General features: G+C 45.5%; 1 protein-coding gene across 1 annotated transcript in view; it reads left to right on the top strand.

The window, feature by feature from the left end:
- Positions 1 to 17,320, top strand: part of SARNP (SAP domain containing ribonucleoprotein) — a 738,339-nt gene that overhangs the window by 685,365 nt on the left and 35,654 nt on the right. The window contains exon 9 of the mRNA XM_078686447.1: positions 10,953 to 11,036. Coding sequence (XP_078542573.1) covers positions 10,953 to 11,036 — 84 coding nt within the window. The remainder of the gene's footprint in view (positions 1 to 10,952; positions 11,037 to 17,320) is intronic.

Genomic DNA, 17,320 nt, shown 5'->3' with positions numbered 1-17,320 from the left:
CTGGAGATGTCCGGCTGGTTGATGTTGCATTAGCCAGTCCATTGGTGCTGTGTGGCTTTGGTACAGCTGCGAAAGGGGGCGCTGTGGCGGTTGGAAATAGTGCAGGTGGTCCAGTGATGGTGAAGTGGACGATGGATTATTTTAAAAACTATCTCTGACGTGGTGGTCTGCTGACTGTTGCAAGCAACTATCTTCGTGATTGTGGCCAATCAAATTGAGTCGCATTTTGCGAGGTAGGTTAGATGGCGCCCCAGTCGTATCTTGAATTTTGTAAACTGACCTTAGTGCATAGGTAATTTCAAAATTCTACACTTCTCGCAAATTGCAACTCGTTTTTGCAACCAGTGCAATGATACATCTGCCTAGTAGAGCTATAGTAGGAAGAAACATTGCTGGGCGTTCTCTTCATATCCCGCAATTATATTGTGAGGTTGAATCCAAAGACAGCTAGGGGGTCTCTTCATATCTTGCAGTAATATCGGAGGGGGGAGGAGTAGATGAATACCGGCCTGCACCTGAGCTTGGGTGCTGCTACTAACGCGTGGCGCATCTCTGTGGCGTTCATTTTGTAACGAGCGACCTGTTCTTCACCTGTAGTTAGTGTGGTTGGAAAGGTCCACTTTCGCAGCTGCCCCTCCTCCGGACCTGGCACTGCAGGGCACTACTGCCTCCAGCTGCACAGCGCCTGGGAGCGCCCTTGCGCTCGTTTATGGTCTGCTAGGTGCGCCAGGAAGCCGCGATAGATGCGCCTACGGCAACCTCCCTCAGCTGGGCCCGCTGAGGCCATGAATCAGAGGCTGTCAGCCCTAGCGATAGATGGAGTGAAGTGCATTGTACGCGTGCTTCTCGACGACCCCGCCGTCCTGGGGGTCAAGTGTGAAAGATCATTAGGAGCCCTTGATTTAGTGGAACAGTTCGGCTGCTGCCCCTGCGCCCTCGGGGGATTCTAAAGCAAGGCTCCTGCAATAAATAACTCCGTAACCTGCTCTCGTATGGGCCTGTGGCCGGTCATGGCTGCCGGCCTTTGCACGGAAGGTTCCTTTACAGAAGGAACCCGCGGCCTCTGTCCCGATAAACATGACAGTGCCCTGGCACCCCAGCCTTAGCCCTCTTGTTAAGTGCTAAGGCACAATGAAAAGTGACACGAACACGGGAAGCGTGCAGAGCAGGTTGTGAGCGTGGCATAATAAGTGAATATGCTGGGACCATGGTGTCCAGGACGCACGGTGAACGGCTGTGCAGCAGGTGCCGCGGAGTCGATGCGCCGGACACGGCGAAGGTGCTGTGGGACGAGCGTGTGTGCGGCTGGCACCGTGAGGGTGCAGTGAATGGAATACCTGGAAATAGGGCAGCCGTTTTGTGCGAGTCCTGCATCATTGGATTAACTGCGGTTGGCCGCTGTGCGCCTGGGAGTGCCTAGTGTGTACCCCCTGGGAGCTATGGACGAGCTGCAAAATTAAGGAGCAAGCCTCAGGCGGCCCCTTCTCTTCTGCGGCCTAGAGCACAGGTTCCAGCTCCGCCTCGCGGTATGCGCCGTTTGGCGAGTCGCTGTCCCCGGTTTGATTTTAACATCTTGAGTTCTTTCGCTCCCAGTGTGCAGAAAGGCTTCCAGGGGGCTAGAACAAATGGCAGTAACAGTCCTAGCTTCACAGTTTCTTCCTTCTGTACTGGTGGCTAAAATCTTAGCACGTGCAACTGCTTTACTGGCCCTAAGTCTTTGACTTCCATGGGGCTTCTTCTGCCTTAATATTGAGCCCTCAGTGTCCAGCGGTACCAGAAGTCCGAGGACCCTCGGGCACCCACTGTTGTGTACTGTTTACTGGTTTCGGTTCCATTTCTTACTTCCATCAAGAGAGTGGCTGTGATTCTGTTGTAAAGAAGCCTGTAGCCCTTGCAAACGACGTCTTTTTGAAAATCTCCACCAATGCACAAAGCTATTTGTTGCATTGAGTTTCAATTAATTGTAATTCTTTTGAGGCTGAGCAGTGGCCTCTAACAAGTGCCATGTCAATTTTAATCTCTGTGATTGACGATTTCAGGCGTCGCCCACATGCTCCTATTTGTTGACCCTCTTTGGCATTTGACGTAGTTGGCAAGTCTATTTGTACAGACTGGTACTAGGTACCTCCTTGTTGATGTGAATTTGATATGTTGGTGTATCAACCCTAGTTTGAGCCTTCTCTTCTGCACTGGTCCATGCTGCCAATTCTCCCGGTCTGTTTTGTGCATTTCTTGCCCCTTGCTAGGTCAACTTTCTTTTTTGGCTTTGCTTTCTACAAGTAGGCCAACAATACTGTTTCTTACACAGCTAAGCATTTTGACAGACTATGCAGACTTTGGGAATGTGATATTGTACATGGAGAAACTAACATTGTTCAAATTAAGTTATATGAATAAGTTGGGGGCGCACACTTTAAAAAAAAAGTACAAATCTAGTTTAGTTCTTAGTTAAATATGAGCACATTTAATATTATTTTCATTGTACAAGATTTAAAAACCCCATGTTCAGTTGCATTAATCCAACACATTTCGTCCACATATGACTTGGGACAATATCACAACGGAAAAACGGTTATGGTATAATATCGCCTGCACACCGTTTGTCCCGAACGTTTTAGATGTGCTCACTCTTTTGGGTCAACCAAAAAAACCCAAATCTAAACATATAGCCAAACGAGTTGAGGAGCACAACAGAAATTGTTTGGGAGAGTCTAAGGAGATCTCTTAAGCATCACAAAGCCTATAACTTAATTGTGTTAAAACATTTGACAGCAAAAAAGACTTTTATCAATCATATAATAAACAGGTTTCTCTCAGATTGTTTTTTATCATCTTTATTCATAATTTTCTCGAGTAAAAACAAGACATGTCCAAGATGAAAACAGCCTACGCATTTCGTCCCTATTCACATGGAACTTCTTCAGGGCGGCACTCTATTACGGGAAGCCTTCCCTTTAAACACCAGTTGTCTGCACAATACTCCTCATCCACTCTTTTAGCCTCCTATACCTCCTCTGTAAATTCAATTTCTATTATGCATATCAACAGCGCAATCTATTTCAACCGCAGTGTCTTGTTCCTTCCCGCACTCTTTATACACTCCTTGTCAAACAATCCAAACTGGTTTCAATATAGAAGTCCTCTATTTATCAGGTCTCAGTTCTATAGGACCTCTCCTCTCTCCATAAGACACACCGATCGACGGGAACAAAAAGATTGAGAATAAGAGGCACTACCCGCATTGCTGGTTGCAGGTATGCGCTGAAAGTGCCTATAGAACTGAGGCCTGATGAATAGAGGACTTCTACATTGAAACCCGTATGGATTTTTTGACGAGGAGTGTATAAAGAGAGTGCGGGGAGGAACTAGACACCGTGGTTGAAATCGCTTGCGCTGTTGATATGCATAATAGACATTGAATTTACAGAGGCGGTATATGAGGCTAAAAGAGTGGATGAATAGTTTGTGCAGACAACTGGTGTTTAAAGATAAGTCTTCCCGTTACATATAGCGTCACCCTGAAGAAGTCCCATGTGAATAGGGACGAAACTTATAGGCTGTTTTCATCTTGGACATGTCATCTTGTTTTTACTTGAGAAAATTATTAATAAAGAGGATGAAAAGCAATCTGAAAGAAACCTGTTTATTATGTGATTGATAGGTCTTTTTTCCTATCATATGTTTTAACACACTTCAGTTATAGGCTTTGTGATGCGTAAGAGATCTCCTTAGACTCTCCCAAACAATTTCTGTTGTGCTCCTCAACTCGTTTGGCTATATGCGTTGGGACACATTAGCGGAATAAATTGAATATTGTATTTGTAGACGATTAACATAAGTGTACTGACATTTAGCTAAGGACTACTCAGGATGTGTACTTTTTATAATTGTGCGGCCCCAACTGATTGAACATAGGTTTTTCTATGGGCTCCCCTGGTGAGAACTAAATGAGGGGATCTGTGCTGCTGAAATCACCCAGGGGGCAGGAGCAGCTAACACTAGCACTGGCTTGATGTGCAGAGAGTTCACACCTCAAGCGCCAATGTCATTTGTCGCTATGCTAAGACATTTCGTGGTGTGGGATCTCGAATCCAACACGAACTGGTGTGGCCTCATTCAGGGAAGGCTGCTTGCCTGGCACCAACGCATTGGAAAGTGGAGCACCATCGAGCCGCGGGGGGCGACTTACGTCTTCTCCACCAGAATCCGTTGAATCCTCCAAGCCTTTGCTCGCCTTGGCATGATTTGACTGCCTGTTAGAGGCCCTGTCCGCTAGCTGCTCTCCTTTTTGAAAGAACGGATGGGGACTCTCCGTTCTTGTGGCATAGTATACAGAGGGCCTTAACCCTTGTCTGTGATCAATCCCCTTACTGACCAGTGTATAGATAGTTTGTTAGGATCAGCCGTGCCTCACTCCTCCACCCTAAGCACCGACGTCTCTGGTGGCAGGCGCGCGCCCGTGAAGCGGTGTCATAGCTGGCCGCGCACTTAGATACAAAGGCCGGGCGCGCACCTGGCTCGGGAGTGTGCCAGCCGGCTGGCAGCTTGCAGGTTATGCCTTCCCCTGAGCCCTGCTTCCAGGCTTCGGACACATTCATCATCGGAGCCCGGTTACACCAGCTGCTTCCTGCTGTGCTCTGGGGCACGGAGGTCCCGGGAGTGGGAGGCTGGCAGCCCCCAGCGAACATAGCATGCACGCCTCTTTAACTCAAAGGCGGTTATACATTTGCATAAGCGCTGTGACAGATGACGATTTACTCAGAGCTATTTTTTTTTATAATTTAAATTAAAACTAAATCGTGTTTGTATTGTTACCCAGGGAGATGAACCCCTCAGAGGGTTGATGTGTTCTGACACGGTCAGCAGCGGGAAAGGGTAGTGGGGGTGGTAATGGGAGGCTATCACCAGCCGCAAACCATGATATTATATTTTACCTCGCGCTTGCCGCCCAGTGTCTACACTATCCCTTTCTCTGTAGCCTGTACATATTCATTTAACACATTTATTTGCATGCTCGATTACAGTAATATCGTGGGCGATTCATCCTGTAACAAAACCTAACGACTCCTCACAAAAATATATACAAAGCAAATAAATATGGTCCGTAATTTCATGTTCATGCTTTTGTAGTTCAAAAATAGCTTTATTCGATTTAAAAATAAATCATAAAAGCACAAATATAATGCATAGTTTACGATAAAAACGTATTAGTCAGTTGCACGTATCCTTAAATAGAATCATAACATCTGCATAATTAAAAGTCAAAGTTCTAGTTAAACGTATGCTTTTGTATCTTGTCCATACACTTTAGAATGCATAATGCACAATCAAAACCAAGTATTCCAAGTACTCAGTGTACACAGCACTTGCATTTTAACATTGAATCATGTGTAAATCTACAGCCAGAGCATTTGAACAATGCTTTAGGAATCTAGCTGCACGGAGTTCTGCTGCTTGCGTACCCGCATGATCTACAAAACCTTAACCTGCCAGCCTAAACCTGGAGTGGGCATTCAGTGCGGACAGTGTGAGCCTGACAGCCGCGTAATCGGGACAAACTAACCCGTTTTCTTTAGTATGTGCACCTGCATTTCATTTTGTCCGTTCTCTGCAGTCTGTACATATTTATTCCAATGGCCCCCATTTTCTATATTCCATACACACATATTCTCATTGCACCATTTTCTACTGTCTCTGTGCGCTCTCAATCCCATTACCCCACTCTGTACAGTATGTAAACAACCATTCAGATTTTCCCAGTCTCTATTGATATACTATCATTACCCCATCTTGACAGTCTGTGCAGTCAATCCCAGGGGTTGGTGCTTTCACAGCTGCTCCATTAAGTTCACCAGCGCTATTCTCTGCCACTATTGCAGGCAGCCGTGAAATAAAATCTCACCTTTCTTGTACCTACCTAAAGACTGCAGTGCACCAGCCTAAGCTGTTCTTCACAACAAAGTTTGTTTCTTTGGCTTTCGTAGATGTGTCTAAAGTTCTCAACATGCCGTTCGATAGCCTCCACCTGTTTGTCATATGTAAATGATACCCTCCAGGAAATAAAGGACAGTAATAAGACTGCAAAATCGTTGGGAACACTTCAGCACTACCAGCGTTTCTCTTCCTACCTTCACCAGGCCTACGGACAGGAAAGCGCTTAATCTTTGAGAAATGTACGCACTAACAGCCAAAAAGACTCTTACTGACAGTTACAATCTTCTTTTCACTATAGGAAGCAGCAGCAGGCCACCAGCAGAACACAGCGTAAAGAGAGGTGCCTCTTTTAGTAGGACCAGTAGCATGCTAAACGCACCTGACTTCTCAGGGTAACTACCCTTAAACATCATTTAAAAGGGAGGATATGGGCTTTTAGGCCATAATGCCATGATATCACGGGGTCTGAATATAATCTGGTGTGAAAATGTAATAGAGATTTGTCTCCAAATCACTGTTAAAGTCCTTCATAAGGGAGAAATATCTTCATTGGCAGGCTAAAACAGGCTACTGAATCCTGGCAAAGTCGCAGAGACACCCTGGCTCTTATTTGAAGTTGTTCTATGCAAAAAAATCTCAGTAATAGCGCCCCATCCTAGATCTTCAGGCACTCCATAGGTATGTAAACAGGAACGCTTTAGGGTAGTTACTCTTCTCAACATCTTTAGTCCTCCAACAGTGGGGAGTTAATGGCTTCTGTGAACCTGAAGGATGCATATTTCCACATCTGCCCTATCGAAGTACCTCTATTTCGATGTATGTGACCATCTCTACCAATTCTGGATGCTAACTTTCGGCCCCCTTCATGAGTGTTCACCACATGCCTTGCCCGGGTAGCTGCCCACTTCGACGTACTGGTGTGTTCATTTCCATGGATGGCTGGCTAGCTTCTGAAAACTTTCCAGCAAGAACAGGCATCTCAGATGGTTCCCACTACGTCTGCTACACATATTGGTCCTCACCTTCAATGAATTGAAATCCATTCTCACGTCCAGCTGACGAGCATTATTCTTAAGTGCTTGATTGTGCATGGACCATCTAAAGGACCCTTTAAGAGCGAGTAGAAAGGCATATAGCTCTGGCTCAAAATTCACTTTGCAGAAAATTGCAATCCGAAAAATACCAGGTCCTGCTAAGCATGATGGTATCCTGCATGCCTTTGATCCCACAATTGTTATCATTGGATGTGGACGCTCCAAAAACTGTTGGCTTTAAGTGGCAACAGTCAGAGGCCAGTGCAACAATTGCGTTTGGTTTCACAGAAGGACACGCATCCAGTGACATGTTTTAAGGACAGCATTCTCATTTTCACAGGAAAGACCTGTATGCAAAGATCTTCCAGATCCTTACCTTAAGGAGAGCGTTGCTCACCTGCAAAAACTGTCCTCATGACTCCTTCAGAGGTGATCTGTTATTTTGGAACTCAAGACTTGCTCTCAAAGGTGGTGTTCAGCTCAGACAGTAGGTAAAACTCTCATATACACCTGAAAACAAGGTGCACAAAGTTTCTATTGCTGCCCAAGGGAGCACAACTTATGACATTTGGCCCCACAACATTATTATTACTGAGATATGGGGCATATTACGGAATATTTTGGCAACACCTAATATCTGTAGGCAAAATGCCAACTAGCACAAGTGGGAAGGTGCTGTTCTGGAGATCTGGCACACCTCAGTAGATCTCTGCAGCATCAGAGAACCTCAAATGTTTGTTCTTCTCCAACGTGTGTTGGTGCCCCGGGCACACATGGAAGCACTTTTTGTTCCATGGTCAGTGATTCCTGCATACAATTTTCTACCAGCTCCCTTTAGTGTGAGGGTACTGCAGAAACTGAAATAGGAGCCATTAAAACTCATCCTAATAGCACCATGGGAGGTTAGACCGATATGATTCACAACATTTTGGAATCTACTGGTGGACAGGCCAATCCAGTTCAAAGTGAATGCCTATTTCCTCAGATCCTATTGTATCGTCCCCATTTTCTCTGTAGGATGCTCCTGCATGAAGTCACCCCCTGTTGCATTTGGTTGTGTTGGACCCAATGTAAGTTATTTCCTGCTACTCCTGAAAGCTTAGCATTCAGTTGTCGTTGTCCATTGGGTTCGTAACCGCATTTATGAACTCTAATGCTCGCCGGCATGGGAGAAGGGCCCCTTCAAACCAATCCACAAGGCATCAATGTAATGTAATGATGTCTTGTAAAGCGCATGAATCGCCCCACATGGGGTATCTCCGCGCTGTAGACCGCTGGGGAACCCGTCCTGGCTTTCCCTGTGAGATGGTCCCTACTGGGTATCTCCAAGGTGAAACCAGGCATCCCCGGTGTTTGTGGGGGGCTGTTGTGGAGATGAGGCAAGCTAATGCCCAGAGTTGCCGAGTGTGATCCCTGGTTAGAGTAGGCACCAAGGCAAGAATTATCGAGTCCGCTGACCCTGGTCCACGACCCTGCCGCGTTGGGTATTGAACCCTGGTCCCGGGCTGTCCTCTGCTTCCGGGTCTGCCGCCTCTAACCAGTGAGCCACACCACTCCATGTATGGAGTGGTGTGAAAACTGCTTTTTTCATTGTAGTAACCATTGCCAGACATATTGGTGGGATCCAATTCTCTGAGCAGCCATCCAATTAAAAGGGGAGCATGGACGAAGAGATGCTTGTCACTAATCCTCCTTTCTTTAAGTACCTTTATCTTTTCACCTGAATGAGAAGATTCAACGAGAAGGTGCACCTACCAACTTTCATCTTCTCTCTTATGCAGATGAGGCCCTGAAAGTAGTAGATGTGAAGCACTGTCTGTAATTTTACAGCGAAAGGACAAAGGACTTCAGCAAGACTGATTGGCTCTTCGTTACTATCAGAAGTTCTCACAGGGGAGGTCCTATTTTAAAACAAGGCATCACTCACTGGATCACAGCTTGCATTGGTTTCTGCTGTGTAAAGGTCAGAGACACACAAATAGTTATGGCGCTATGGCAGCAGTGTTCACTGGTGTGCCCCACAAGGGCATTTGTAGTGCTGAAATTTGTGATTTCGCCCACATGCTGATTAAAACTTGCTGTCTCGGCATCCAGTCCAGGGCTTAAGCTAGAGTTTGACAGGTGGGCCTTTAACGTTTCTGCTTCGATGCTGCTTTGGTAATCACAGGTTAGATGTGTGACTACATTGTAGCAGAAAAAGGTTAATTACGTATTACTGCGGTTGTCCAGCATTGTCATATTTTGTAGATTCATATGCAATCTATTCATGAGATTGTAGCTTCATTTCCTCCTGACACCAAATGCAAACCCAATCACTTGAACCAATAGGGTAAAGAGTTGAGTTCTGGGTCTTTCCACCTTATTGGTCAGAGTTTGTCTCAGAATGATTTTGATATACTGCATGTAGGCTTTGGATGTTTTAAGTGCTAAAGATGTGTACATGTACACTGCTACGTAAACATGCTATTCCAAATATTCCCTGACTGGAAGATGCAACATGGAGACCTGGAGTTACTGGTAAATACTATTCTCCTTGTAAATGTGTCCATGGTACAACAGGTGTATGTATAGCTAAGACGAGGGTCTGTAATCCCATTTACTTACTACTTTGACATGACTCCTTTGTTCCTCCACTCAAATTTCCTATTGAGAAGCTTTCATAGATTGATCAAACAACCTTTTATGTGTGTATGCTTCCTCCACTTGACACAGCTTAGCAATTTCCTTCCATTTATCGACCAGATAATTTACAGATGGATTGTAAGTGGTCTTGTCAGACACGTGTAGGGCTAACTAAGTGGTTGGCTGACTGGCTGCAAAGGGTGCAAAATGCCGTAGCTCACCTGAAATGTAAGAATGCGGACAGCATCACTGTAGAGTTGAAAGAATTGCATTGACTGCTAATAGGCAAGCAAATTGTTTTAAAAATACTGGTCATGGTCTACGAATGTCTTTTAGGTGTGGCTCAGTTTACCTACGGGAAAACATTACCCACTGTAGTTCTACTTGGACCCTGCAATCTAATAATTTCCAGTTGGTTGTACCTTGTGTGGTCCTGAGGTGGTAAGATGTCTAGAGGTTCTCCCTTTTAGGCCCTCACCTTTGGAATTCCTTGATATTAGACAGATTTGTACTCAGCTCAACTTCCAGAAAAACATATAGGTCTTCTTGTTCCTAAGAAAAAAAATATCCTACCTCAATCTTATTCTGGTTTCCTCAATTTATTGTGGATTAATTATTTACTGCAGTCAATCCCGTAGAGAAGTTTTCATGTGTGCTATATAAATAAATAACATAAATAAACCATGTTTCTAGCAAAGAAATAAGATGATCCGCTATAATAACCATTTAGGCAGAAGAGGATATTGTTCGGAGATATCTGTTGACAATATGGTACATTAGGTTGAATCTATTTTCAAAACAGCAGGGCCAGCCTTTGCACACTTACCATCCTGTGTAGCTCAAATGTACTTATGATATACTTCGAATCCTCTTTTCATTGATGTCTCACTTAAATTATTATAACTTTTTTTCCTTGAGGATTTTACTCGACATTTTTGCAAATCTTATCAGCTTGGGATGCTTCCTTTTTATTAATTGTTATTAATTTTTATTCTGTCTTTAAAATATGAGATTTGTATTGTTGGACTTTAATTCCTAAACCAGTTTTGTATTTGCTAGGAATTAAAAAAAAGTGCATGTTTTTATTGTACTTCTTTTAAATGTTTTTACCGTTTTCCTTTTATTTTTCTATTGAACCGAAATTAAGGAATTATGATGATGATATGGATTGGTTTTCTGTCTCTTGGTGGTAGCAGTCTTGGGACAAATGTTCTTGCTTCATATAATGTTGGCAGATTTTGCCCTGTGCTTTTTACAGCTGTTCCAGCATTAGCTTCTCAGCAAGAAGTGTACGCAAACTCTCCAAGAAGTAGAACTATTGCAGGTGGATGAGACTAATGCCTGTGTCTTTCTTTCTCTCAGGTCGAGGATGACGAGAAATTGAAGAAGAGGAAGGAACGTTTTGGTATCCTTACCAGTTCAGCAGCCTCCACAGAAGACACAGAGGTAAGGACAGTGTCTCGTGATTTCTTGGCGTCCTGGTACCCCATCGAAGGAGCCGGCAGTACCCTTCCATCTGTCTGTGTGACCTTTGTCCTTATCCTAACATTCTACAGCGGCCCTCGAGGATAGTATTAAAGGTTGACTTCTAATCAAAATCTCTACTTGAAAAATAAATGAGACCAGTCATCCTCCACACGTCATCTGTAGCTTTTGTTCCTTCATTTCAGTTTACATCTTGTAGAATAGAAGAGCATGTCTGCCCCCGGAGGGATTAATTCCACAGTGCATGTGAGGTGTTGATCTCATCCTGTGGATTGCCGTAAAAGGATTTTTAATGCAAAGTCCCAGAGAGCGTCACAAGCTGCCGCCTGATCCATGTGTTGTAGCTAGTGGCTTTTGTTCTATGCACCACCCATTTAAATATATAATGGAGATGGGCTTCCCAGTAGTATTCAAGGAGGTTGGGGCATGCCAAACCTCCCTTGTGAGCATTAGGATTTTATTGGAGATACACATTTTCTTCCCTGGCAAAAGAATGTGCGTTTGCTTTTCTGCAAGTGAGCGAAGTCGTGGGTCGGTATGGTAGTCTGTAGAGTCTTGAATAGGTACAGAGCTCTGGGGAGGGAGGATATTCATGTTTGCGACGTTAATGCACCCTAGCCACAACAGATATAGTGGCCTCTACTGGTGCACATAGTTCAGTATATTTTTATGGAGTGGTACTTTCTTGACCTTTGGCCTACCCGCTAGGTATCGCGTGATGTTGAGTCCCAAATATAGAATAAAAGTTTTGGGCCAGTGGAAGGAGGTCGCCTCCATGAAGCGGGAGGTCAGCCTAGGGTATCCTAATGTTGAGCATGTGAGATTTTCAAACATTAACCTTGTAGCTTGATACGATCTCAAACTCTTCTAAGACAGGATGTAGGGATGCGAGAGATTCTGCGAAGTTGGTCAGTGTAAGGAGGACATAGTTTGCAAAGAGGTTAATCTCGTTTGTATGATCTCCAAACATAATGCCTGCTATCGCACCTCCTTGTTGAATCTTTATTTACAGAGATTTGACCATGAGGGTGAAGAGGCGAGGGTGACAAAGGACACCCCTGTCTCATTCCCCGTGCCAGAGTGATGGGTGCTGTGTGCTGCCTGTTCACCCTAATCACTGCTGTAAGGTTGGTATAGTACAATCTAGAGTGGCCCCAGTAACTGAATACTAACTAGACATATAACACATAAGTATCTAAATAGCAAAACTCATCAACAAGAATAGTATGCAGGCAAATGTTATTTAATCACAATACCAGACAATTGAATAATACACATACATGTCACAGAACACAGTTTTCATATATATACAAATGGTGTCCGACAGGACAGAGAAAAAAGACACCAAAATCCTGCAATGAGGACTCAATGAAGATAAGTGGGCCAGGGAGGGCTCCTATATGAAGAGTGCGACAGCAGCACACAACGCGGACAAAACAGCGTGTCCCTTCTGTGAAAAAAAATCTAAATTAGTTGCATCTGTGCAGACAATGTCGAATTTCAGTAATTAATACCTGAACAAGATGAGATACAGTATCGGTCTTCGGTGATGGTAAAGAAGAACTATCCCTCGATCATACATTGGATGATTCAGCGAGTAGCGACTCCAGCACCGCTTGCATAGTTCTTCTTTACCATCACCGAAGACCGTCGCACTCTTCATATAGGAGGCCTCCCTGGCCCACTTATCTTCATTGAGTCCTCATTGCAGGATTTTGGTGCCCACATGTCATGACGGTCCTGATGAAGACCCCGGTGTAAGGTGTTCATCAACCTACGTCACAACTGTGGGGTCGAAACGTCGACTTTTCTTTCTCTTAAAGCTAACCCTTGAAAACAACAGAGATAATATTTACTGTTTCACTTGTGTGGTATAGCTATTGATTACCTACATAGATAACTAATGTACCCTTGGCTTAACCTCTTGAAAGCCTGATTTATTGAGAATTTGGCATATGATTACACCCCTTTTTCCATGCTTTCTCACACGATCACGTATCCTCACCCAATTCACTTACCCCTTCCTTATCTCTGTCCTGTCGGGCACCATTTGTATATATATGAAAATTGCGTTCTGTGACATTTATGTGTATTATTCAATTGTCTGGCATTGTGATTGAATAACATTTGCCTGCATACTATTCTTGGTGATGAGTTTTGCTATTTAGATATTTACGTGTTATATGTCTAGTTAGTATTCAGTTACTGGGGCCACTCTAGATTGTACTAGTATTCACCCAGGTCCCAGTACCATTGGGTCTACCCTTTTTATGTATAAAGTAAGGTTGGTATAGGCTGCCAACATTTTCTCTATCATACCTTGTTTTAACTGTAGTTTACGGAGAACCTCTGAGACTAAGGCTCAGCTCACCCGGTCAAAAGTTTTCTCTGCGTCAAATGAAATAATTTATGCTGGTATGTTGCATCTGTGTGCTTTTTTGAGCAGATAAGCTTATCAGCAGATGTTGCCAGCACCCTAACATTGCGGACAAATCTCACCTGGTCTCGGTTCAATAGACCACACATGCATAGCCAGTATTTTATGTGTAGATGTTTGTGTCTGCATTTAAGAGGGTGATAAGTCTCTGACATGCATTCTATTGGGTCTTTGTCTGGTTTGGCGATCAGGGTTATTTTCGCCTCACTCATGGAGGTGATTAGGCCAGTGGTTGAGATAAAGGAGTTATAAAGGGACAGCAGCTGGGCATGCAGTAAAATGTAGTGGAAGGCCGCCTGGGCATGGAGTTTAGCCAGCTGGCATAGCTTTGATGGCTAGTTGCAGCTCTGCTACGTCAATAAAGCCTTCAAGGATATCCTTACTGTTAGGTGAAATCGGTGCCTAATCACAATGGTCAAGAAAGTGACACATATGGTCAGGGTCCTCTGTGCCTTGTGTATAAAGGGACTGATAGAATGCACAGAAGGCCTCCTGTTTGTCTTTTCCTTTGAGTTCCCAATTACCCATCTCTGTTTTGACCTGTGAGATGTGAGTTTGTGCCTGTCGTATGCTTACTCTGCGGGCAACTAGAGTGCCTACTTTGTCCCTCTTATAGTAAAGGCGTTTGCCTGTTGCTAGGAAGGTGTGTTCCCCTCAATTGGTTCTGTGGAGTTTGCTGGCCTCTAGCCACAGCTATCTTTCTCTTGAGGGACCTAGAAGGTTTTTGTTTGTCCAGGGTCTCTGAGTTTTTTAAGTCTCCATTGTTCAAGAATGTTCTACAAGTCTTTCCTCTCGTCTTGTGTTCTTTCAATGACTGATAGCTCCCCAGATAGTGGTTTTAAAGGCATCCCAGGCTATGTGTGCGAAGACATCTGGGGTGGAGTTGTGGGTGAAAGTAGTTTATGGCCTCTAGGATTACTTCCCTGTTCACCGGGGTCCTCTCAGTGTGTGTGGATTTAAACGGCAAGGTGTGGAATGTCAAGGGGAGCTCTGGCCTCCCTGCCAGGTGAGTTCCAGATGAGCCTGGTCTGAGATTGAGATATCGGATATAGAGGCGGCTTCCAGAGTGGCAAGGAGAGAGTGCATTATGAGAATGTAATTGATGAGGGAGCAGGAAGAGTGGGCATGTGAGTCGAATTAATAGTCTTTTGAGTCTGGGTGGATATATCGCCAAGCGTCCAGGAGGCCTGATCGGCTATTCTTGTGTGTGTGGTTTTTTTTTATTGCAGAGCTGACATTGCCCCGTAACTTACTAAGTGTTGACATTTTTATCAATGCCCCATACTAAATTGAATTTAAGCTCCTGCTATAATGTTCCTTTTGGCATCACTTGGTTGCTATTTGTGTGGCACACAGGAATGCATCTTGGAAGGTGTCAATGGCATACATGTTAATCATCACGAGAGACGTTACCCTTTCGGGCAGTGACCTTAAGGAATTTGCCTTCTGAATCACCAGTCACAGATAGGCAAACTTCCCACATGCAGTTTGTATAGGATCACATCCCCAGTCAGCTTGGTAGAAGTTGACACCCAGAATTGGTCGGGATAACGTGAATGGCACTTGCAGAAGTGGTCTACTTTCAGTTAGAACCTCTTCTTAAAATACGATGTCAGGGTTCAGTTCTGTAAGCTAGCTCCACGCTTGCTTGCGTTTGTTTGAGGAGTTAAGACCCCTCGCTTTTTGTGTCCGGGCTCTAAGACCACCTGGGGACTGTCAGCATAGGATCAAAGCTGCTCATGATCTCCAAGGGTATACAGTGTAGAAGAGCTTGGTGAGGTGTCCATGCTCACCCAACATGTCCTGCTCTTAGAAGAGGAGAGAAGGGGAACAGAGCTTGCTTGCTACCAAGATGGCCGCTTGAGCCTTTAGCTCCGTGACATCGCAGCTTTATCCGTCAATTATCCGACAGTCTCACGGCGCTCTAAGCTTAAATCACTGAGGCCTGTGTATCGGAACACGCCAGGAGCTCAGCAATCTAATTCCGGTTCCTCAATGACCATGTAAAGAGGAGCTGCGTAGCCTAGACGTAGCCCGCCCCACTGGGCCTGGATCCCCGAGCTATAGTGGGATAGAGTGGCGGAAGCTGGTCTACTGCAAGTTGCTAGGAAACCGGTAGGCGGATCGGCACCTCTCGCACTGGAGAACACTGCTTGGCTCGCAGCCCCTTCGAGCCTGGAGTCGGCGCGACGCCCCCGGGGAGCAATCGATGTGCCGGAAGTAGTGTGGTGAGTGGTGGAAGGACGAGCAGACGCCCGGGGCCGGCCGACTGATTTCCGACTAAAGAAATTAAACTGTGCGCACATGCAACATCGAGCAGACGATTCACCTACCCTGGTGTCTGGGCGTGTGTGCTGAGCTCACGGGGTGAGAGGCCTGCGTTTGGAGCCCTGAACAGATCCAGAAACGTGCCCGAGCGGCTGAAAGGCTTTCTACCCCCTGGGGCCACCATTTTGTTGCGCGAGTGAGCATCGCGTTCATAGCTGCCATGTTGTGAGGGTGTGTATGAAGCCTGTGGGAGCCGAGCCAGAGTAAGGGAGCCGAGCCAGAGTAAGGGAAGACTGGGGGGACCCCTAACAAAGAGATTCATGCAGAGTGCAGACAGAGGAGCTTGGCACAGAGGGGTCGCAGTGGTTTTGGCAGCTTTGAGACAGCAGCACCTGCGAGCGCGTACTGCATCTGTGAGGCGAGGCTGAAGAAGTGAAGCGCACCTCAGGAGAGACAAAGTTTTTCCGCCACTCATTCCCTCGGCCCCTTTGAGCGGGGCTTTGAAGTCACTCTTAGCCACACGTGGGACAGTAACTAGAGACACTGATATGTTAAGCTGAGCAGCCTGGAAAAAGATGCAGAGAAGACCCGTATAGGTGGGGTAGAACTATTGGCTGTCGGCGGTTGCCTGGCCTGATTGCACGTTGCTAGCCACACCTGGTCAGGGAGCTACCCTGTACACTAAAGTAAGGATCTAACGGCTGGCTCAAGCAAAGGGGCATATGACACTAGTATCACTCCGTGGGGGATATCGCTCCATAGGAAGCCTGCTCAGAGGCGAGGATTGGTGCAGTTGATAGTGCCCTTGATCCCCGGTTGACATCTGGAGTGCGGAACTTCAGGGCTGATGTGTGGGGAGCCCTGTCTGGAAGGACCTACTGAGAATCAACATGGGTAGAGTAGACGGAGCTCAGCCCAAGCTCTCAATCAAGCAGAAGCGGTCGAAATCGCATGATGCCTCCACGGATGGAGCTGATAGGTTTCAGACCACCTCCGTGTTAGTGGCCATTGAAAAAAGCTTGCAAAGCTGAATCACCGCCCTGGTCACGAAGATGGACGCCCTCTCCTTCCAGATGGACAGAATGGTGGAGTGCTTAGGCAAACATGCTGAACGCTTAGACATGTCAGAGCGGAGGCTAACGGCGGTAGAATAAGCACATACTACATTGGACACAGAACATAAGCAATTGGGGAGAGTCCTGCGAGTTCTCCAAGATAAAACGGAGGACTTGGAAGCTCGTTCTCGTCGCTGTAACCTCAGAATCACCGGTCTACACCGGCGAGTGCAGTGTATGGAACTAAGAAAAAGGACTACATAAAAGTGTATGCGAGACAGCAATGATGGACTCAAATACACTGCACGCGCCGATTTGCACATTTCAAAATGGCCCCCATGATTTATTGCACTGTCCTAAACAGTCCGTCCACCATTGCGATGGCAACAGGAAGTTTGTTGTAACCAAAGGACGCGTCGGGTCGTTTTCCTTGTAAGTATATTTATTTGCTTTCGAGGCACGATAAACGGTGCACGTTATGACCT

The sequence above is a fragment of the Lissotriton helveticus genome, chromosome 1_1 (assembly GCF_964261635.1).
Source record: "Lissotriton helveticus chromosome 1_1, aLisHel1.1, whole genome shotgun sequence".
Classification (NCBI taxonomy): domain Eukaryota; kingdom Metazoa; phylum Chordata; class Amphibia; order Caudata; family Salamandridae; genus Lissotriton; species Lissotriton helveticus.
This window is presented reverse-complemented; position numbering and strand designations above follow the sequence as displayed.